Source organism: Parus major, chromosome 1 (genome assembly GCF_001522545.3).
Source record: "Parus major isolate Abel chromosome 1, Parus_major1.1, whole genome shotgun sequence".
In the NCBI taxonomy this organism is placed as follows: Eukaryota; Metazoa; Chordata; class Aves; order Passeriformes; family Paridae; genus Parus; species Parus major.
In genome coordinates, this window is record NC_031768.1 from 66,898,319 (window position 1) to 66,917,000 (window position 18,682).

Consider the following 18,682-nt stretch of genomic DNA (forward strand, 5'->3'; position numbering starts at 1 on the left):
GTCTAATATGCATGTGCTTTTATTACTTGCTCATATTGCTAACACTTGCTTCATTATACAGGTGTTAAGCCACTTCTTTCCCTTACTTCAGTTTGTACACACAAGAATGTTCCATCTTTTCCTAAAGCCATTGATAGAAAAAGTTCCAGGTAGAGAATCCCAAAGTAATGGAACAAGGAGGATGCTGTTACCTTTTTATACTGATAAACCCTTCTTTTCAGAGATGTAATTGCCTGAATTCTTTGCTCAGCACCCCGGGAGACACCCAGTTTACCTGGACTTTGTTAAGTTTCCCAAACCCCCTTTTCCTTCTTTTCAGACCATGAGCAGAAGGAACTGTGAGCAAGCAGGCTGCTCCTCGCTATGCAGGCCGTGGTTTTCCAGCTGTGGCTGAATGACATCTCTTCATCAGTATAGTCTGGCACACAAGGAAGGGAGGCCGGCCGGCCTTCCTTGCCATCAGCTCCCGCTCCCCCAGCTGGCCCCACTTTCCCCATCAATTAGCAATCATCAGCTCCCCAGGTAAGATAAAAGCAGGGCAGGGGCACAGGTAGGGTTGACCCTTCAGCGGCGATAACCATGGACAGCTTTGTCTGCTCCCCCTTCAGCACGTACCAGAACTTCAGGAGCAGCCCCGCCGTCGGCCGCGGCTGGGACACTGCGGCCAAGCAGCCCAGCTGGAAGCAGAGCAAGAGCGGCAGCATCAGCCCCTTTCTCGGGGGGCCCTTCACGCCGCTGCCCTCCGACTACCTGGACAGCTACCGGCGGGCGCAGCTCCAGGCGCTGCTGTCGCAGGTGGGCCCCGCGCTGGGGCCGCGGCCGCGCCGGGCCAGCACGAAGGAGGCGGCGGTGCAGGTGAGCCTGCGGGCCGACGCGGCCGTGCAGTGCTCGCTGGGACCCCGCACGCTGCCGCCCGCCGGAGCCCTCAGCCCTGCCGCCCTGCGCGCCCCGGGGCGCCTCGCCCTCTACTCACCCGCGCCCGACCGCCGCCTCTTTGTGCTGCCCGACGCCGCGCCGCCCCCGGAGAAGGCAGCGCCCACCGAGGAGACACCCAGGGCGGACGGCGGCGAGGAGCAGCAGGAGAGCCCGGAGGGGGCCGCGCTGCCGCCGCGGCAGGAGCCGGTGGGGACGCGGCGAGAGGAGACGGCGGCTCCCAGGCAGAGAGCTGCCTTCCAGGTGCGCTGGGATGGGCGGGGGGCGAACCCTCAAGCAGGGCGGCCAGAAATCACCTCATGAGCAGCATGGTCACTGTCCTGCCCTGGGCTGGCTCTGTCTCACCTGGAGCAGAAGAGCCTCCAACCTGCAAAATCCCACATGTGTGGCTCAAAGTGTGGCAGAATGGTTGGAAGAGCCCTTAAAGATCGTCCAGTTGCAACCTCCCTTCCGTGGGCAGGGATGCCACCCACTAGACCATGTTGCTCAAAGGCCCACTCAATAAGGCTTCAAATATTTCCGTATGGCTCCCTGGGCAACCTTTTTCAGTGTCTCACCATCCTCAGGGAGCACTCGTGAGGGAGCTGGGCTGGGTGTTCTCAGGGTGCTGCTCAGTGAACTTTGTCTCTGCAGTTCTTGGAGCAGAAGTATGGCTATTTCCACTGCAAAGACTGCAAGACCAGATGGGAGAGTGCTTATGTGTGGTGCATTTCTGGAAGCAACAAGGTAGTTAACAAGTAATTTCTTTCTCCTGAGACTCATAAGAATGGCATAAAGTCTCTGACAAATGAGATGTTTGGGCATAAATTTACCTGGACAGAACACCTTGAGTAAGTTTCTATACTAACAGAACTTCCTTTTTTTTCAGGTGTACTTCAAGCAGCTCTGTCGCAAATGCCAGAAGAGCTTCAATCCCTATCGAGTGGAAGCAATCCAGTGCCAGGTAAGTTAACTGTACTCCATTAAGACTGTCAGATGTTATCATATATATACACACTAATATTATTGTTGAATTTGACATTGACTTTATCTGGAAGAAAACTGGATTTCATCAAAATACTAGGAGGTGTTATTTGGGAAATGTCTTAGGGTAGGCTTCCTTCCTCCCCTGGATGACTTACATAAACAGTTTTCATATAGTGTTATGGCTTGCTGTGTGTATGGTAGGGTTTTGTGCTTCTGGGTGAGAAAGCTCTTTCACCTTAAATCCACAGGGTTTTTAGCACAAGAGCTCTGAAGTACATCAGCCCCAGTGCTTTGCTGTGATTAAAGAAAACTGAATGTTAGTATAATGTGAAGTGCATCCTCTTTGATCTACTACTACTAACATATCTTTGTTCCTTAAGATCTGTTCCAAGACTCGTTGCTCTTGCCCTCAGAGGAAGAGACATATTGATCTCAAGAGACCTCATCGCCAAGAACTCTGTGGCCGCTGTAGAGGCAAAAGGCTGTCCTGTGATAGCACTTACAGTTTCAAATACATTGTCTGATCCATGTGCCATCTTCTGTTTTGTTCTTTGCACTTTGTCTGTTGCAATGTTTTGACTTAAGGCTTTTGACCTGGCATTGGATAATGGATGAAGACTTCGGCATTATTGTAAAGTATAGTAATTTAAAGTATGTAATTTCACTGTATGCATCCTGTAAATAAAGTTCCATAAAAGTTTGCACTAGTTTGATACCCCTTAGTTTCATCTTTCTTAGATGAAAGAGGAAAGTATAGCTGTAAGGAAGCAACCTATTTGATTTCCTAAAGATAGTAAACTTTGTTTTGATGTCTTCAGGACACACTACAATAAAAAAGTTTTCAGCTTAAGTAAGACTTTTACACTAGCAAGTTTTTCTTTCTGTCACTCAAACTGAACTAGGGTGGAAGGTGCAAACTGTCTGGAGCATCAAGTCTGGTATAAATGCAAATCTGTCTTCCTCCTGCCTCTGTGAACTGTATATATAAAAAACCACAGCTGCTTGGTAACCAAAGACTATCTCCCAGAAGAAGATTATGGCTGCAAAACAGGAAGGAAAAGGATGTAAGCTACCCATGTTTGAAATGAGGAGGGGAAAAAAACCTTCTTGAATGCCTGTACCTGTGATAGTGTAAAAAATTCTCTTTAGGGTAGAAGAAAGTTGGGAGGTTTTCACAGTTAGTGGAAGACCAATTGGACTCCTTTTGCTGTTGTAATTGTCCATGCTGAGGTTTTTTTTTTTTGGTTTTTTTTTTTTGTTTTTTTGGTCAGGCTGCAGTTACATTTCTCATTATTATCTATGAATGGTCTTAGCATAAACCAGGAGCCAAGTATCTGTTGTGGGGCTGCTGATCATGGATAGCGTGTGCAACAGTACACATTCAGGCAAGAACACAATGTTCACAACAAGCATGTACTGTGTTGTGACTATATATGACTTTTATACTTCAGTTAAATGGATGTACTAATCCAAATTTCAAAGTTACTTCACAAAAACGGTTAAGTGTATTTACATTGTGAATAAGTTACATAGTTATCAGAATAAAAGTGTCTCAGATGTGCAACAGATTTACATGCATACATTTAACACTGGACAGCAGTTAAATGTAAGAAAAAACATAGTTATGACTTATATATACATTACAAATAAAATAAGACATCTCTTTGAACAAACTTAACATGAGAACTTGCATTTCACGTTAATATCTTTACTCTTTATGCTGAAAATTTATATTAAATAAAAATATGCATGCTTAACAGTTCAAAAGATTTGACTCTGTGATGGGACTTTCTTCTACAAAATGGCAAGTTAAATTATATCTACCATCCTTTAATAGTATAAATATATTCATAAAAGCAAACCTCTAGTAAAAAGCAGCCAAGGTCCTTAATTAAAAATAAAAAAAAAATCTACCAAGACCTTTCATGATCCTTACGGGGGCCTAAGAACAGACCTCTGCAATATGATCCAGTACCTTCAGAGACAGTAGCCTAGTAACATTAGGAAATGTACTTCATAGCAGCTCATTGTTTTAAGATACAGTAATCATATTCAAATTACAGTGTACATTAAATTATAGGCTGTTTACAGTTTGTTTCATATACACAGGCTCTCAGCTTTTGACCAACACATTTGTGAGATTCCGTGGCCAGCTTCATTCTGCCCATCTTTCACTCAACTAAATAAGAAAAAAAAAAAAAAAGGAAAAAATGTACAAGTTTTTTTTTTTTTTAACAAAAAATACTATTTTGTGAAGGAAACATTGCACTTTTGCCAAACAAAAATTAATTTGCTATAAAGGAAGTATTGTTCAGTGTAGTAGGCTTTGGTATGCAATGGAAGTCACTTCTTCAGTAGTGAGTTGCAGTTGCTCAGTGAAATGCTAACTGGTTTTTGTGCAACACAGAACAAAGGATGTCCCCGGTGCTCTATGCTGCCTCTGTCCTTACAGTATTGCTACGTGTTTGAAGTTCAGCCCATCGCTTTTTAGAGGAAATCCTAAATGTAACAAGAGTGAGTACAGTTTGACCAAACCTTTGTAAGGCTGAGAAGACATCGAGCCACCTCACTCCCCCAGGGCAGCACTCCCAGCTTGAAAGGGGGCCCAAGGGTCCTGTCAGAGACTTGTGCCGGAAACACTGGAGTCTGGAAGAAAAGTATTGATGACCCGGTAGCTCTGAGCTCTGCGAATCATGTCGCGGATCTCTATGTTCAGTTCCATTAACTTGGTGCAGATTTCAGTCAGGCTCTGGTTGGAGCCCACCAGTGCATAGGTGCCCGTCTGACCCAGGGTTTGGTGGCGGAAGTAAATATTCAGTAGTGTCTGGACTTCATCATCAGAGCTGCTTCCAAAGATATCATTGGGCCACAAAATCCTGCAATGAAACAGGAAAAGAGCAGGTATTTCATTATGGGTTTGTTAACAGAGACAGAAGCTACGTGACAGAGATCTCTAAAAGAGGAGTGGATTTGCACACGCTTATAAGCCTGAAGCAACTCTCCGTTTTATGCCACCCATTCATTACTCATATTCTGGTATCAGACACTGAATACACAAAAAAGTGCAATTTCCATTATCTAAAAAATGTGCTTAAGAAAATGCATTCAAATAGGTGTAAGTGAAACTGGGATGAATGTTAGCTCATGCCAATGACATGCACCTGTAAGGAATTAACTCAATAAAAAGATTCTTAACTCAATAAAAAGATTCTTAAGAGCCTCACAGGACTTTTGATCTACAGAATGTAATTAAGCATCTTAATTGTTGCAAGCATATGTTTGATAGTTACTTGTGGCACACCTGTCCAAAAGCCAGTACCTTGGTGAAACAATTAATTAATTATACTGATCCTGTGCATTACATTTCGCTAGGAAGATAATAAATGCATACTTTTCTAATAACATGAACGCCTAATATGAATGATGTAGTAAAACTTACCTGCATTCTCTTATTTGTCTGACGGCTTTAACAAGTTCATTGTTTTTCAAACACTCCAGCATGGACTGAATAGCTGCTTCAGTAGAGTTGAATGTGGGCTCAGATTCTGTTGTCAGAGGCTCAGCTGCGATTGCAGCAGTAGCATCCTTCAGATTTTTCTTCAGCTCACTCAGTTCTCTTGACATATTTAACAGCTGTTCCGAGAAGAAAAATGAGAGATGGGTATTTTCATTCTCCATAAGCCCCACATGGAGTAGGTACTTCAGGTTCATCCTTACTATTAAATTGGATGTACATATCATGGAAAAGACCCCAATTTAATACAAAGACATTTCTTGATCTCTGTATAACACAGAGAAAATGTAAACTACAGGTTTTTTTTTAATCTTTGTGCATCCTTTAACATTACGCTGTAATTTTGGCTTGCTAAAATGCAGGAGCATATCTAATCAAGCTTTTATTTTTCACCCTTGCTACTTTTTTTCACATCATAGTGGAAGAGCTGAAGAAAATGTGCTTCTCCTAGCAAGATGCTGATATTTATTTACAAAACATATGCAGCATCTGACACTATTAACAGATGGACGGGAATTGTATAACCCTTTCTCAGGCTGAAAAGTTAATATGGCACAAAATTCATAGATAATTAGTAAGCTAATAATTTCCAAGGATTTACTTTTTCATGCTCCTACATGCTAAAAATAACCACTGTCACATGAACTAGCAATGGAATTTCCTTCAAGTAAAAGCTTATGCTCCAGCAAAATATGCAAATGTCACAGTGAAATAACTATTCTTTGTACAATTGTTTCCCAGTTCCATGGGACACCTTATTAACAGCAATTTAACAAAGTTATAGCTGTGAAATACAGTTACAGAAATAAATTATAAGGAATACAAAATATTTCTAACACTTAGACTGCTCTAGTAGTAGTTAGGTGCATCTTCTCTTAGAAGTGAACAGCCCAGTCACCAACCATTGTATGTTGTGAGCCTACCTTCACAACATACAATTTATTGAATCCTTAAGATACAATAAGTATACAAACTCTTTTTCACTCCAACAGTACATCTGATATAACGATTTCCATTTATAGGCCATCTCTAAACTGATAGAATATATCATAAAATACATGTAATAGCTTCAAATTTTATTTTACAAAGCAGAGTACAACAACTGTTTCTCCTCAATAGCTGAAAATACATACATCTTCTTCTTTACCAGGAGAAAAATACCTGTGGAATGGTAAGTTAAATCTTTCCTTAAATGATAATAACCCATCTTAAAGTGATCACTTCAAAGATGTTTCGAAGTGTTACATATTTTAAGCAACTGCTGAAAATAAACTTGACTAACAATACTGTTCTTCTGAAGTTTTTTTTTAAGTAAGATACATGGATTAATCTGAAACCAAAAAGCTGTTTGGGTCAAAAGTGAGAGTGTGCCATGCCAAAAATATTTAAAGAAAAAGGCCTGTAAACACTACGAACTAAAAATACAAGACATTAAGAGACTTAGTTGATTATGTATGCCTGCAGATTTATAGTCAGGGTGAAATTATGTGATCCTTGTTGTTAAGCCTATAGAAAGAAAAAATAAGAACATGAAAATAAAGAGGAATTTTCAGTATAGGACTTTGTAGTTTGTTACATACCTCTGGCATGGAACTCACTTCGTGCACTTGTCCAATAAGTTTACAGTAGGACTGAAAAAGCAGCAGCAGCTGGAAGTGCAGTTTATATAATCTCTGACAGAGTTCCAATTGCTAAGGAAAGATTTGTAAGAGAAGAAATAATTAATAAATATTAGTTTAGATAATTTGATAATTTTTGATAACTAACAAGACACATTGAGATAGTTTGCTCTCAAAAACATTATTTTACTGAAGTATGATCATATGCTATTTTCGGAAAATAAGTAATGATTTTTCTTCTGCATCAAAGTCATATAAGACTTCAAAAATAAAATTATAACAGCTAGCTCTCACGTAGCACATGTCAGCATCAGCCTGAAAACATTCTCTTTTGGTTAGCTTCACTGTCTCCAGTTTGCAGCTGGGAAGAAGAGACAGAATATAGGGGAAGTGACTTTCCTGCACTGAACATGAAACTCCTGAATTTCAGATATGGTCGAAGACCTCTTCTAAGGGATGGAAATCTAAGAGAGAAGTTGTGAAATAGTTGTCCAAGATGGTCAAAGCTCCTGCCTGCTCCTCTGAGGAGACAGAAACAGAGGTGATAAATCTGTCTAGGAGTGAGAAGGAGGAAATGCCAGCCCTGGAACTTAAAACTCTGCTCATGGATTTTCCACCATCTTAAAGAAACTATGCAACAGATGGACGGAGTTTAAAGTGTAAGAGGATATTTGGCTTCTATGAAGTATTCCCCCACATTAAGTAGATACTGCTCTATGAATATTCACTTGTTTCTTCCAGTGTGAAGTGCAGCATGACATAAAAGATGTCAGACACATTGAAATAATGGGTGATGGGCACAGCTGCCAGAGAGGTCAAGTTAATATGCTAATGGTTCCTAGTATTCTTGTGCCTAACAGGAGGGGAATCTCATAGTTCCACAGCTGGATCCTGGTGAAGAAGGGAGGAACATTTAATCTTCAGCTAATTATATAAAAAGTGAAAATCCTGCAAGGACAAGTCCTGACCTTGTACTGACCCTTTGGCAGGAAAGCCTTACAGACTTCCAACCCTATTTGATTTGCCCACTGTGACAGACACCGTGACCAAGGGTGAGTGGAAGTATCAGTGATATTTCCATCTGTTTGGAGGAACTAAAGTAGAGTTTCATGCTAAAATTGGCAGAAAAGAAGAAGCTATTTATGTTTGCTTCTTTAAAGCACTTCATACAGGCTTAGTTACCAGCACGTGCTGCAGCTCTTTGCTGAATTTGGGACTGTGCAAATGTCAGCACAAGCACTAATAGAAAGTACTTTAAGTACATTATAAATGTTAATTTCACTGAAGAGTTTTATTTTACGTATGGTTCAACATTTAAGTGTCACATTTCTTATTAACAAGCCAAAATTAGAACCACAGTTTAGTGTTCCAGTTCCCCAAATTTCTGTACCAGCCTCACAAGGCTGAGGGGATAAGGTGAAAAGGAAATTGCATCTTTGTTCATATGGGTGAGGTGGACATCAACTACCCCTCTGTGAACAGATAGCCAAGGGCACTGCCAAGATGAGGCAAGAGCTAGTCTCCTTCTAAACAGGGTTTATGGAGGAAAGTGGGAGCAGGAGGATAGTCCCAAGCCAGCAGGAACCAGCCTAGCAGGGTTTGTCCTGCTGAAGGCCAGACAGATGGGGCTGCTCACACCTCAGCACTACCACAGCAGCAGAGCTCAGCACTGTAAATTTGCCTGGTGCCATTCTGAGCTCTGTGCCATTCTGGATCTGGTATCCCTGTCGTTACGTTTAATCAGAGTCTTCATGTCCCAAATGGAAAGGAGGAATTTCAGCAAGGAGGAGTCCTTCAGCAAGTCTGCAGATGACACGGAAGGATGGGATGCCATCCAGGGGGACATGGACAAACTTGAGAAGTGGGCCGATGAGAACCTAATGAAGTCCAAATACAAGGGGGTGCACCTGCACTGGGGCAATCCCAGACATGAGCACACACTGGGAGAAGAACTCATTGAGAGCAGCCCTGTGGAGTTCTCATGGATGAGGAGCTGAACATGAGCCAGCAGTGTGTGCTCACAGCCCAGAAGACAAACCACATCCTGGGCAGCATCAGGAGCATCTCTCCTGTGAAGACAGGCTGATAGGGTTTAGCTTGGAGAAGAGAAGGATCCAGGAAGATCTTATTATAACCTTAAAGGGGCATATAAAAAACATGGAGAGCAACTTTTTACAAAGGCAGATTGTGGTAGGACAAGGGGAAATAATCTTTAAACAAAAAGAGGAGAGATTTAGATTAGATGTTAGGAAGAACTTCTTTACACGGAGGGTAGTAATGCACTGGAACAGGTTGTCTAGAGAAATTGTGGATGCCTTACCCCTGTAAATGTTCAAGATCAGGTTGGATGAGGTTTTCAGCAACCTGGTCTAGTGGAAGGTGTCCTTGCCTATGGCAGGGGGATTGGAACTATATGATCTTTAAGGTGCCTTCCAACTCAAACCATTCTATGATCCCACCAGACTGGATATGACAGCAAAGACCCACAAATGCAGGAAGAAGGCCCAGAAGATCTGTGGTGGGGAGCAGATGTGCTAGGGCAGAACTGACCTGTGGACAGGGAAAAAGCCTAAAAGAACAAAGAGGTAGGGTATGAGGAACACTGCCAGTGAAATAAACCTGCCCAGGGGCCGCTCTCTACAGAGCACTGCCAAATTTGTAATTGTGTAGAGATGTCTCTGGCTTCTGTCTTCTCTCAAACCACGCTCAGGCATGTCAGGAGCTGGCTGATGGCCCAGCCAGGGAAGGTGCTGACCGCTCACCCAAGCGAGTGCCAGCCCAGGGACACTCACTTCCTCCCTGGTCCTGTTCAGTTCGCAAGCAGGGACACAGCCTGAGGTTCCTCAGCAGGGATCAAATTCACTCTATTCAAATTTTGGAGACCTGGCAACGCTACATAGCAGTTACAAACACATAGAGTTGGAACTGTCAGGGAATTAATAATTAATTGAAAACAAGCATAACATCATTAAAAAAAAATAATCTCATGATAGCTTGGCATATAACACTGGATTTTTTTTTTTGTCCTTGGAGAACAAAAGTTTCACCCTTTTGGCTGCTAACTGGAATGAAAACAAACTAAGATCAAACTAATGGTTCTAGTTTGACTCAGTTACTGTATCAAGCAACTCAATTTTTGTTCTTCCTGAGTAAGTATTAGAAATCCATAGTGGTGAAACTGTTCATCAACATATACACAAAACCCATTTGAAATGTAACTGACAACTATAAACTGCAGTTTTTCTCTAGGAAAAATTGAAAATCATTAATTTTAAAATAATAAAAGATGTTTCCTGCCCCAGCATATTGCATCCATTCAGAAGCTTGATTTGTGAAAATGTATGCAAATGACCATTTGAAACAGCATATGAAAGTTTCAAAATTTTGGCACAGTTTTTTTTTGATTTCACAAAACACACATTATTTTACAAAACACAAATTATTTTAGTCACCATGTTTAGAACCACGTATTGTATAGGAAAATTATAACAAAAAAAGAAAACATGCTTAGAAGTAAAACAGTAGAATTGGGGTGTATTAGCCCATCCACAGATGGACAAAAAAATATGAAAGAACTTCAACTTACTGCAAGAGATTCCATTTGCTACACAGCAAGCATGGCACAGGAGAAAAGGAAAGGAAAGAAAGTATAGTGTCAGTGTAATGCATGCAATAGGAAGCACAGCCCATCTGTAATAGCATAACTTGTCAGCAGTATTAGCAATGCTTGCCTCAACCTGATGATTGGTTGGAATATCACATTCAACATGCAGAGCGTTCTTAATAAAATCAAGCTTTAATTCTAATGGTAAATTCCAGTCTAAATATCCTCAGTTAGATCTTCAGATTTATTAGTTTAGATTTATCCCACCCAGTAGCTCAAGAATTTACAGTGAAATAGTGATAGAAAAATCTTGAAATAATACTTTTATTTAACTTTGGTTTATTTCTGATTAAAAATAACTCATATTGCAAAGGACTAAAAAAGTTAGGAAGTATTTTCAAGAAGTGAACAAAACTGAACTTTGCTATTTCTACATCTTTTCCTGTTTAAAAATACTTCTATTTTTTGACAAATGGATCTAATGAAATTGGCAGGATAGGTTTTATAGCTGCTGGGCTTATTACTTGGCACATTACAATGGAAATGTTTTGCATATAACTTTCAAGTTATGACTATCATAAAGGAAAAAAAAAGCATGGAAAATGCCGGTTTTGTTTAACTACATGGCAATGCCACAAGTTGAGACAGCCTTATATCCATTCCTCTCACCAGTAATGATTCACTGGTTTATAATTCTAAAGCTATTAAAATGTCAGTGTAAGTCCTGTTGCAATAATAAAAATTCTAATTGACTTACATTTGCATTTCAAAGATTAGGGGACTAAGTGCTCTCTTTGAAACATAAGTGTTCCTCTTTTCTTTGCCAAGAACTAAAATTTGCACTCTATGTTCGCTTAATGCAGCTTTTCTTATTTTATAAATATTACAATCTCATTACATTTTACATGAAGAGAGTCATCATGTAAATGCTGTAAGTAACAAACACAACCACATCTGCCCAGTCATAGCCTGATGTCAGTGCATATGCACACAGTGTTAATAAGCATGTGGAATTTTTATTCAAATTATTTACCTTACCATCAGTACAAAGGCAGAAAATTCAGAAATGTCAAATAATATTAACTTTGATGAGCCTAACAGAGTATTTCATTCTGTTTTCTTTACATTTGACTTAATATTAAAATATATACACAAAAAGTGTTACCCCAAACCATGCACTACTTTTCTCTAAAACCATGACAAACTAGGCTTTAAGCTCTTGTGATGCTTAATTTTTGCCTTTAACATTGCTTGAATAGTTTCTTCTTCTATTTAGTACTCTTCAAAAAAAAAACCCTTTATAGCTTGGCTTTCATGCTGTTCACATAAATGAAGCTTTACAAAGCTAAATTCAAGATAGGAGGACAAGAACAGACAGATCACCATGTTCTAGTAAACTCACAGGTGTGCTGGCTTGTGCTTTTCAGATCTTGTTGTCTCTCTTAAGCTACTCTGAAGTTTAGCATGCCACCAAGCTTCACTTAAGACTTTCAGAAACACTGGAATCCATATATAATTTCTAATTTGACATGGAATTTACTTTAAAGAAGGGGGGAAGAGGAAGGCGGAAGCAGCAAATAAGTGAATTCCATGGTCTTTTTTGCCAGAAAACAGTCTCCTCTGTACTGCTTCCAAAACCAGGGCAAGCCAAAAAAGAAGGGATGAGGAAGGGGTTTCACATTACATGAAAAACCCTTCTTCACTGGAAGAAAATATACCGGATACAAAAAATGTACTGATGCTCAGCTCCATATTGCTGTCCAATATCATGGTTGTAACTTCCTCTCTCTTTCAGCATAAAATGAAAGATTCCTTGGAAGTTGAAAGGAGATTAAATACTGGCTTAAGTGATATTTCTTTTATTCTGCAGCAGCAAGGGCTCAGGTGGAGTGATCATACTTCACAATTTTCAACTGCTGCTTTTATTCTTAGAGCAAGGGAAGTGTTTTTGATTAGTTGATAGACACTACAAAATCAGTGGTTTAGACAGCTGAAAACACCAAATTAGTTTAGAGTACTTGGATCATTTGCACAATTCTTTAAGCAGCCAGTGAATGAAGGCCATCTAAGAAGGACATACTCCCTAGCACCAACACTTTGATTTAGTTTTGTATTCCTAGAATAACTGTTTTGTACTGTTAGCTGACCAGGAAGACAGCAAGGCACTAATTTTTAGATCTCAGATTTTCTTGCTTTTTTAAGGAATCATTTTTATATACTGAAAAGAGATGACAGTTACATAATTAGTTTAGTCTTCAGTCATTTACTGGCATGGGAGGGTCCCAGCATAACAAAATAGCCACTTCATGCAAGGGTTTATTAAATGCAAGTGCATTTTATTAAGGTATTCTATTTGCCTTAACATGTCAGCAGAATGAACCTTTTCCCATGATCTAGGAAGTTCAGTACATACAAAAACTTGTATGTATACCAGAGACAGAGAAAACAGCGTGTGCTGTGTGCTCTTGAATATCCACTGGATTTGAAGGATAGCAGAAACTATTCTGCATGGGGAAATCTACACACAACTGTGTTCCTCCTTTAGAAAAGCTGCCTACCTGGGCCAATTTTACCACATTGTTGAACCATGGATCTGTCAAACAACAGTCAGATAATTGACTATTAAGAATTTCTAGTTTAACCGTAGCCTCACCATGCCTTGAGCTTTACTGTATCTCAACTCAGCTCCAGATGACTGTACATCTCCAGCCTTATTGGTGGCCTAGAGTGATTGTACCTGTAGCCACAGTGAAACTCACAGCACCAGGTATATTCTGATTTTTGGGGACAAATTTTTATGCAGTGCAGCACGTTTTAAATATCTATTAACAGTTTGAGTTTGCAAAGCCCACATCCATTAGCTTGTGGTGAGGAATGTTAGAGAAAGGCATATACTGACTTTGGACTTGGAGAATAAACTGAACGTCTCATTGGGAAATAAATACTTATATGAATTAGCAACGTTAATTGACAAGAAAAAGAGGATCTTCCAAATACAGGTTTTCCAGAACAGCAAACAAAGAAACAAACCAACCCAGTCTTTGACTAGATTAAAAAAAACCTTCTTTCTTAATAAGGCTGAAGAAAGTATTGATAGCTGTACTCATCCAGGACAAAAACCTGCACAGACAGCACAATGGCATGTGCAGTTATCTTTTGTCTATGAATTGACTCCTATGTCATTGAGACTCTGTTGCTCAAACTAACATCAAAGCTTACAAATCACACACATCCAAATCATGTAATCTGTTGCAATAATAAGGCAGGGGGAAGACATTCTGGGACATAAAGCTTTTACCCGATTTCAGAAAAGTTGCTAGCTCTAGCAGCTGACCTAGACAACTTCTATTTCAAGCTTCTTTAATGTCAGAATAAGCAATTTTTTGCCTTTTCCCATTTTCAGTAACAGTAACAATAGTCAATAAATTATGTGCAATTATTTTGAAATAAGATCTGATTAGAGAAACTGTGCCAAATTAGTTACCAGCATCAGGAGGCATTTGTGACGCAACCACTTGTGACAATGCTGAATTTGGTCTCACATCTGTCTCATCTGTAAAGGGGTCTGGTTTCCCCTCAAGCTTTTTACCAGGTGGGGAGTTCTAAGAATCAAAGATTTCTGCTTTCTGTAGACCAAGCTGTTGCTTTTTCTTCCTTACAATTAATTCTGAACCTTTTCCAAGAGTAACCTGGTTTTGTGCTTGGCTAAACAATTTTTTTTTTTTTTTTTAGGACAGAAGTTTTCAGCAGGATTTTGGTCCTAGACTAAACCTCAATGAGTTTGAGAGTCTGGGCAGGTTCCCTTGTGACTACCACTGTAAAACAGATTTTTTTTCCCCCTACAATTATTAGATTCTTTAGCCTTTCATGTTGAGGGAGAAATGGAAAGATAAGAAAACAAATACTTGCCAGTCTAGGATAAGTTTTCCTTGTCCCTTCCTAATTGCATTTCCTCAGTTTCCCTGGCCTCTTCCTCCCATTACACTTTAATTAATTAAACAGATTGTTCCTCTGGGAAAAAGCTGCTTCAATTGAGGTGAATGAGTAGGGGAAGAAAAGAAATATGCCTGTTCATCCTGACAACTTCCAAGAAATAATGCATTTTAGTCTAAATGAATAATGCTGAGGAGAAACCAGGGACTCCTGAAGGAATGGGAAACCCTTCTTTTCAGTCTGTCTGATAAGGAGTATAAATAGCAACCCTGGCTTCACAAAACACACATTTAATTCCAAAACAGAGAACATCTAGTTACAAAAGCCCACACAAATGGAACATGACATTTACGGACTTTTAGATGTGTTTAGGCCAGCTATATGAGCTCAGTTCACAGATTATTCGTTCTTCTTAGCGTTATTTCTGTACTTTTTCAAAAAAGAAACAATGCAGTTTATCAGCAAGGTGTGTTGTTCTCCATCCCATTTTATGCATTTCCAAAGGAGAGATGAAGAGGATAAGTTAAGCTATCTACAGCAAGGTATGTAACATTACAGTCTGAAGTCACTGTTCAGGGTGTTTGTACATCAGAGGGAACAAAATGCCCATACACATCCCAGTAGTGCCATATTCAAGAGAGGCAGTGGTATGTATTCCATGTCTCTTTTTTTAGACTTGAGAATAGCTCATTTGTAACTTCCTTGCACAGCATCACAATTAAAGAAGAGACAGTATCTCATTTAAATGTGTTGGAAAGCGCTTAACTTTTGCTGGTGCCAGTGCTAGGTGGGGAAGATTGAACAATTTTCCCACTGCCTGTGATTGCAGCCAGAGGATTTATTAGAAAATCAGATTTGCTAATAAGGTCAAGGAAGCCAAAATGCAGTGGTGGCAAGGATTTGGGATTCTTGGAAAATGGCATAAAAAAACAAAAATCAAGGGAATTCAAAGACAAGAAGACAGATACATAGAGATGGGAAAGAGAAGTTAAGACAAAGACAGAAGAAAATAAAGTGACTCGGAGAAAAAGACAGACAAACTGAAACCAATATAAGAATAAAACAAGGTATTTGAAAAAAATGGTTGCAACAGGCAAGTCTGTGTTCTGAATATGTCACAATTATCTTTTATAAGTTAAAATACGTGGGAAGAGGAAATGTCACTTTTTTCTATGTGGTGTTTGCTTGCTTCCCAGTTTTGGCTAATTCTGTCCAGCACTCTCTTTTTCCCATCCCTCCACTGTCTTTCTCCCAAAAGGAAACATCCCCACAAAATAACATTCCCTAACTCATTATACATCTCCAAGATATCATCTGTTTCCTATACTTGGTATATCAAATAACAGTATTAACTACTGATGGTACTGATACCTGAAAAAAAGATTCCTTAACTGGAATCAAAAAACATAAAGAAATAAATATACATGTACCTGTGTGTATGAATTTTTTTGTTAAAAATTAATAAAGAGATATTTTGCCTTAGCTTTAAATACTTATCTACAGCATAAATAATTTTGCTGGCCCTTTCACAGTCATTGCTTTGTAACTACTGATCTAAGTGTACTTCAACCAGGCAATTTTTGTTGTTGGGAAGACGGAGATTTTAACAGCCAAAGATAAAATGGGAGTAGAATGGAAGGAGAGTACAGCAGGAATGATTTTCAGAGACACTGTGGAAAACTGCTGCTGCAACGTCTTTCTGAAAGGGAAAGCACAGGGTTAGGGTCAGCTCTGCTTCTTTGTCTAGAGTATGACAGCAGAAACACCTCCTGTGAATACTTCCCATTTCCTGTGGCCAGGACTGAGGCAACAACAACAGCTTCAAACCTAAAGTGTGAAAACTGGATTACGCCCAAGCCCAGCAGAGAATCAAGGAGGAAGTAAAGCAGGGTTCTTGTGGGTTCAAGAACAAAATATATCACACATATGTCACTTTATGGGAGAGAAATAATACTGGCTGTTCATTACCTTCTCTTCAGAGTCCCCTGGCTGGCAGGTAATAACTCCATCTCGTGAGCCCCCAGCAAATGTTGCTTTGCAGTTTGCAAGCCACTGTTGTCAGAAAGAAATTAAAGAAAATATGAGCAAGATTTATGGTTTGATTCAAAGGAAGATAAGCAGTATTTTAGTTTTCACAGCACATCATGTAAATAAAACTTTGTAATTGCATTTTTTATTACCATAAGCTATGGCAATTTGCTTTGACTGTAATTTAAAATGTGTAGTCCTGATTTCTGTTAATATTTCAATTACATGAACTAAGAAAATTAATTAATGAATAAATAGGAGAGAGACCAGGGATATTAAAGATATCCCAGGGATATTGTTTCTAATATTAAGGGATAAAATAGATACTTTTTGGCTATGGTTCATATGTTCAGGAATAAACATTCAATGAATCCAGTATCTGAAACAGGTTTTTCTACTGAATGTTAGTTTAAACAGATCTGAATGGATGTGCAGTTTCCTGACATAGCCTAAGCATACAGACAAGACCAAGAGCATAATTCAGCATACCGAGAGTGTTGCCTCTTTCCTGTTGTTGTATGTGTCCAGGTACTCCTGCAGCTCTAGAACACTGAACTTCAGCTTTTCAAGAAGGCCACAAGAGAGCAGCTGGAGAAATGAAATCAAAGGGTCTGTAAATGTCACTATGAAAGAATGCAAATACTGGTATACAGTATAGGAAAGATATTGCAAAAGAATACTTAGATTTACTATAGACTTATATTCATACTGAAAAATATTTACATTTGTGGAAAAATCTACACAACTAGGGCACTGTATTGAAAAGTCAACAGCAAAAGTTGCATCTATGATACACATGGAACTGAAATTGTGTTCTGTGTTTAATGTCTTAGCAGAGGACTTCTCCAAAATGAAACAGTACACAAAGCTTAACCAGCCCAGTAGGTATCTGTTTTATATTGGGGTTTGGCACACAGGCTCAACACATTATAACTATTCTATCAGTCTGTGATTTTATACTGCCCATATGTCACTACTTACCTAATAAAATAATACAGGAAATGAATGGAAATACAGTTCTAAGCAGGAGATAAAAAGTAAGAGATAGGAGGAGAATTCCTTTTTGACATATCTGTTCAGGAGTTGCTCAAAAATGAAACAGCCAGTAAAACAACACGCTGCAATGAAGTACATGTCTTTTGAAAGGAATATACTCACTGTTTCTGCATCTACAAAGAGGGTGGGACATTCAGAACATGATGTTAACATCTGAGAAGACCTTACAAACTTGGAGCCTATTCCTCTTAAGTTGTCTCCCAAGTAACTAGCTGCATCACAGGTTAGGAAGCAGAATCTTTTCTGAATATTCTGGAAAGCAAAATACATTACATTACATTATTTTACTCAAGTATGACCTTCCTTCCTTTGTAAACAAATGGCATGGTCATTTTTCTTTGTATAATGAAGTGTAAAAGAGACCATCTCCCTGTGGAGAACTGAATGTCTGCTCTTGGATACTGAATAAAAGTTATTATGCTGGAGACAGTGTGCAGCTGGGTAGCTGTGAAACTAATTAGAGTTCATCATAACCTACTACTGAAACACATTCTTTCCTGTAAAGATGAATCAATCTTTATAAGCTTTTTAGCCACAGGTAGCTTCTTTTTTCTTATCTCTACAGGGTTAACAGAGTTGATCAGCACATTACTTTTTCTGCCCATTCCGGGCATTGTTTTCTTAATATTCCTGTCAAGTGGCTAATCACATAATATAATGGACATACTAATGCCAAACAGTAGCATGGAAAAATCAGAAAAAACCTTTTGTTTCCCCTGTGGGAAGAACCTTCTTACTAAAACTTTACTGCTGCTTGGGAAGATTCCAGAAACACTGCACTGCATCCAGGAATTATTCTTCTCAGCAGATTTTTTTTAATGTTTTGAGTCCTAAACCAGTCTAGCTTTCCACAAACATTCTAGTGCTTTTCAGTGACTTATATATAAAGTGAATAATGAATAAACATAATATATTAAACTTGCACTAACTGAAACAATGATTTTGATACATACCCATCAGTGTTCACTGCCCATATATATCTCTCTAAGGCCTAGTGTTCAGCAGTTAGGAACAACTTGAGAATATTTT

General features: G+C 39.3%; 2 protein-coding genes across 9 annotated transcripts in view; one reads left to right on the forward strand and one right to left on the reverse strand.

The window, feature by feature from the left end:
* The first annotated feature begins 266 nt into the window (after window positions 1-266).
* Window positions 267-2,753, forward strand: ZAR1L (zygote arrest 1 like). Its single transcript, XM_015629526.2, has 5 exons — window positions 267-522; window positions 609-1,176; window positions 1,567-1,659; window positions 1,802-1,876; window positions 2,280-2,753. Exons 1-5 carry the CDS (start codon window positions 395-397, stop codon window positions 2,421-2,423), a joined length of 1,008 nt encoding a protein of 335 aa, XP_015485012.1. The 5' UTR covers window positions 267-394; the 3' UTR covers window positions 2,424-2,753.
* A 560-nt stretch (window positions 2,754-3,313) lies between these two features.
* The window catches only part of FRY (FRY microtubule binding protein), a 219,076-nt gene continuing 203,707 nt past the window's right edge, over window positions 3,314-18,682 (reverse strand). For 6 of the 8 annotated variants that reach the window (XM_015629518.3, XM_015629509.3, XM_033515303.1 and 3 more), the window contains 7 exons: window positions 17,756-17,905; window positions 17,087-17,185; window positions 16,538-16,621; window positions 10,619-10,636; window positions 6,994-7,104; window positions 5,339-5,532; window positions 3,314-4,775 (listed from right to left, as the gene is read on the reverse strand). In XM_015629518.3, the coding sequence (XP_015485004.1) occupies window positions 4,517-4,775; window positions 5,339-5,532; window positions 6,994-7,104; window positions 10,619-10,636; window positions 16,538-16,621; window positions 17,087-17,185; window positions 17,756-17,905 (915 nt within the window). In that variant the 3' untranslated portion in view covers window positions 3,314-4,516. The remainder of the gene's footprint in view (window positions 4,776-5,338; window positions 5,533-6,993; window positions 7,105-10,618; window positions 10,637-16,537; window positions 16,622-17,086; window positions 17,186-17,755; window positions 17,906-18,682) is intronic. The other 2 variants (XM_015629499.3, XM_015629489.3) reach the window with 1 other exon arrangement.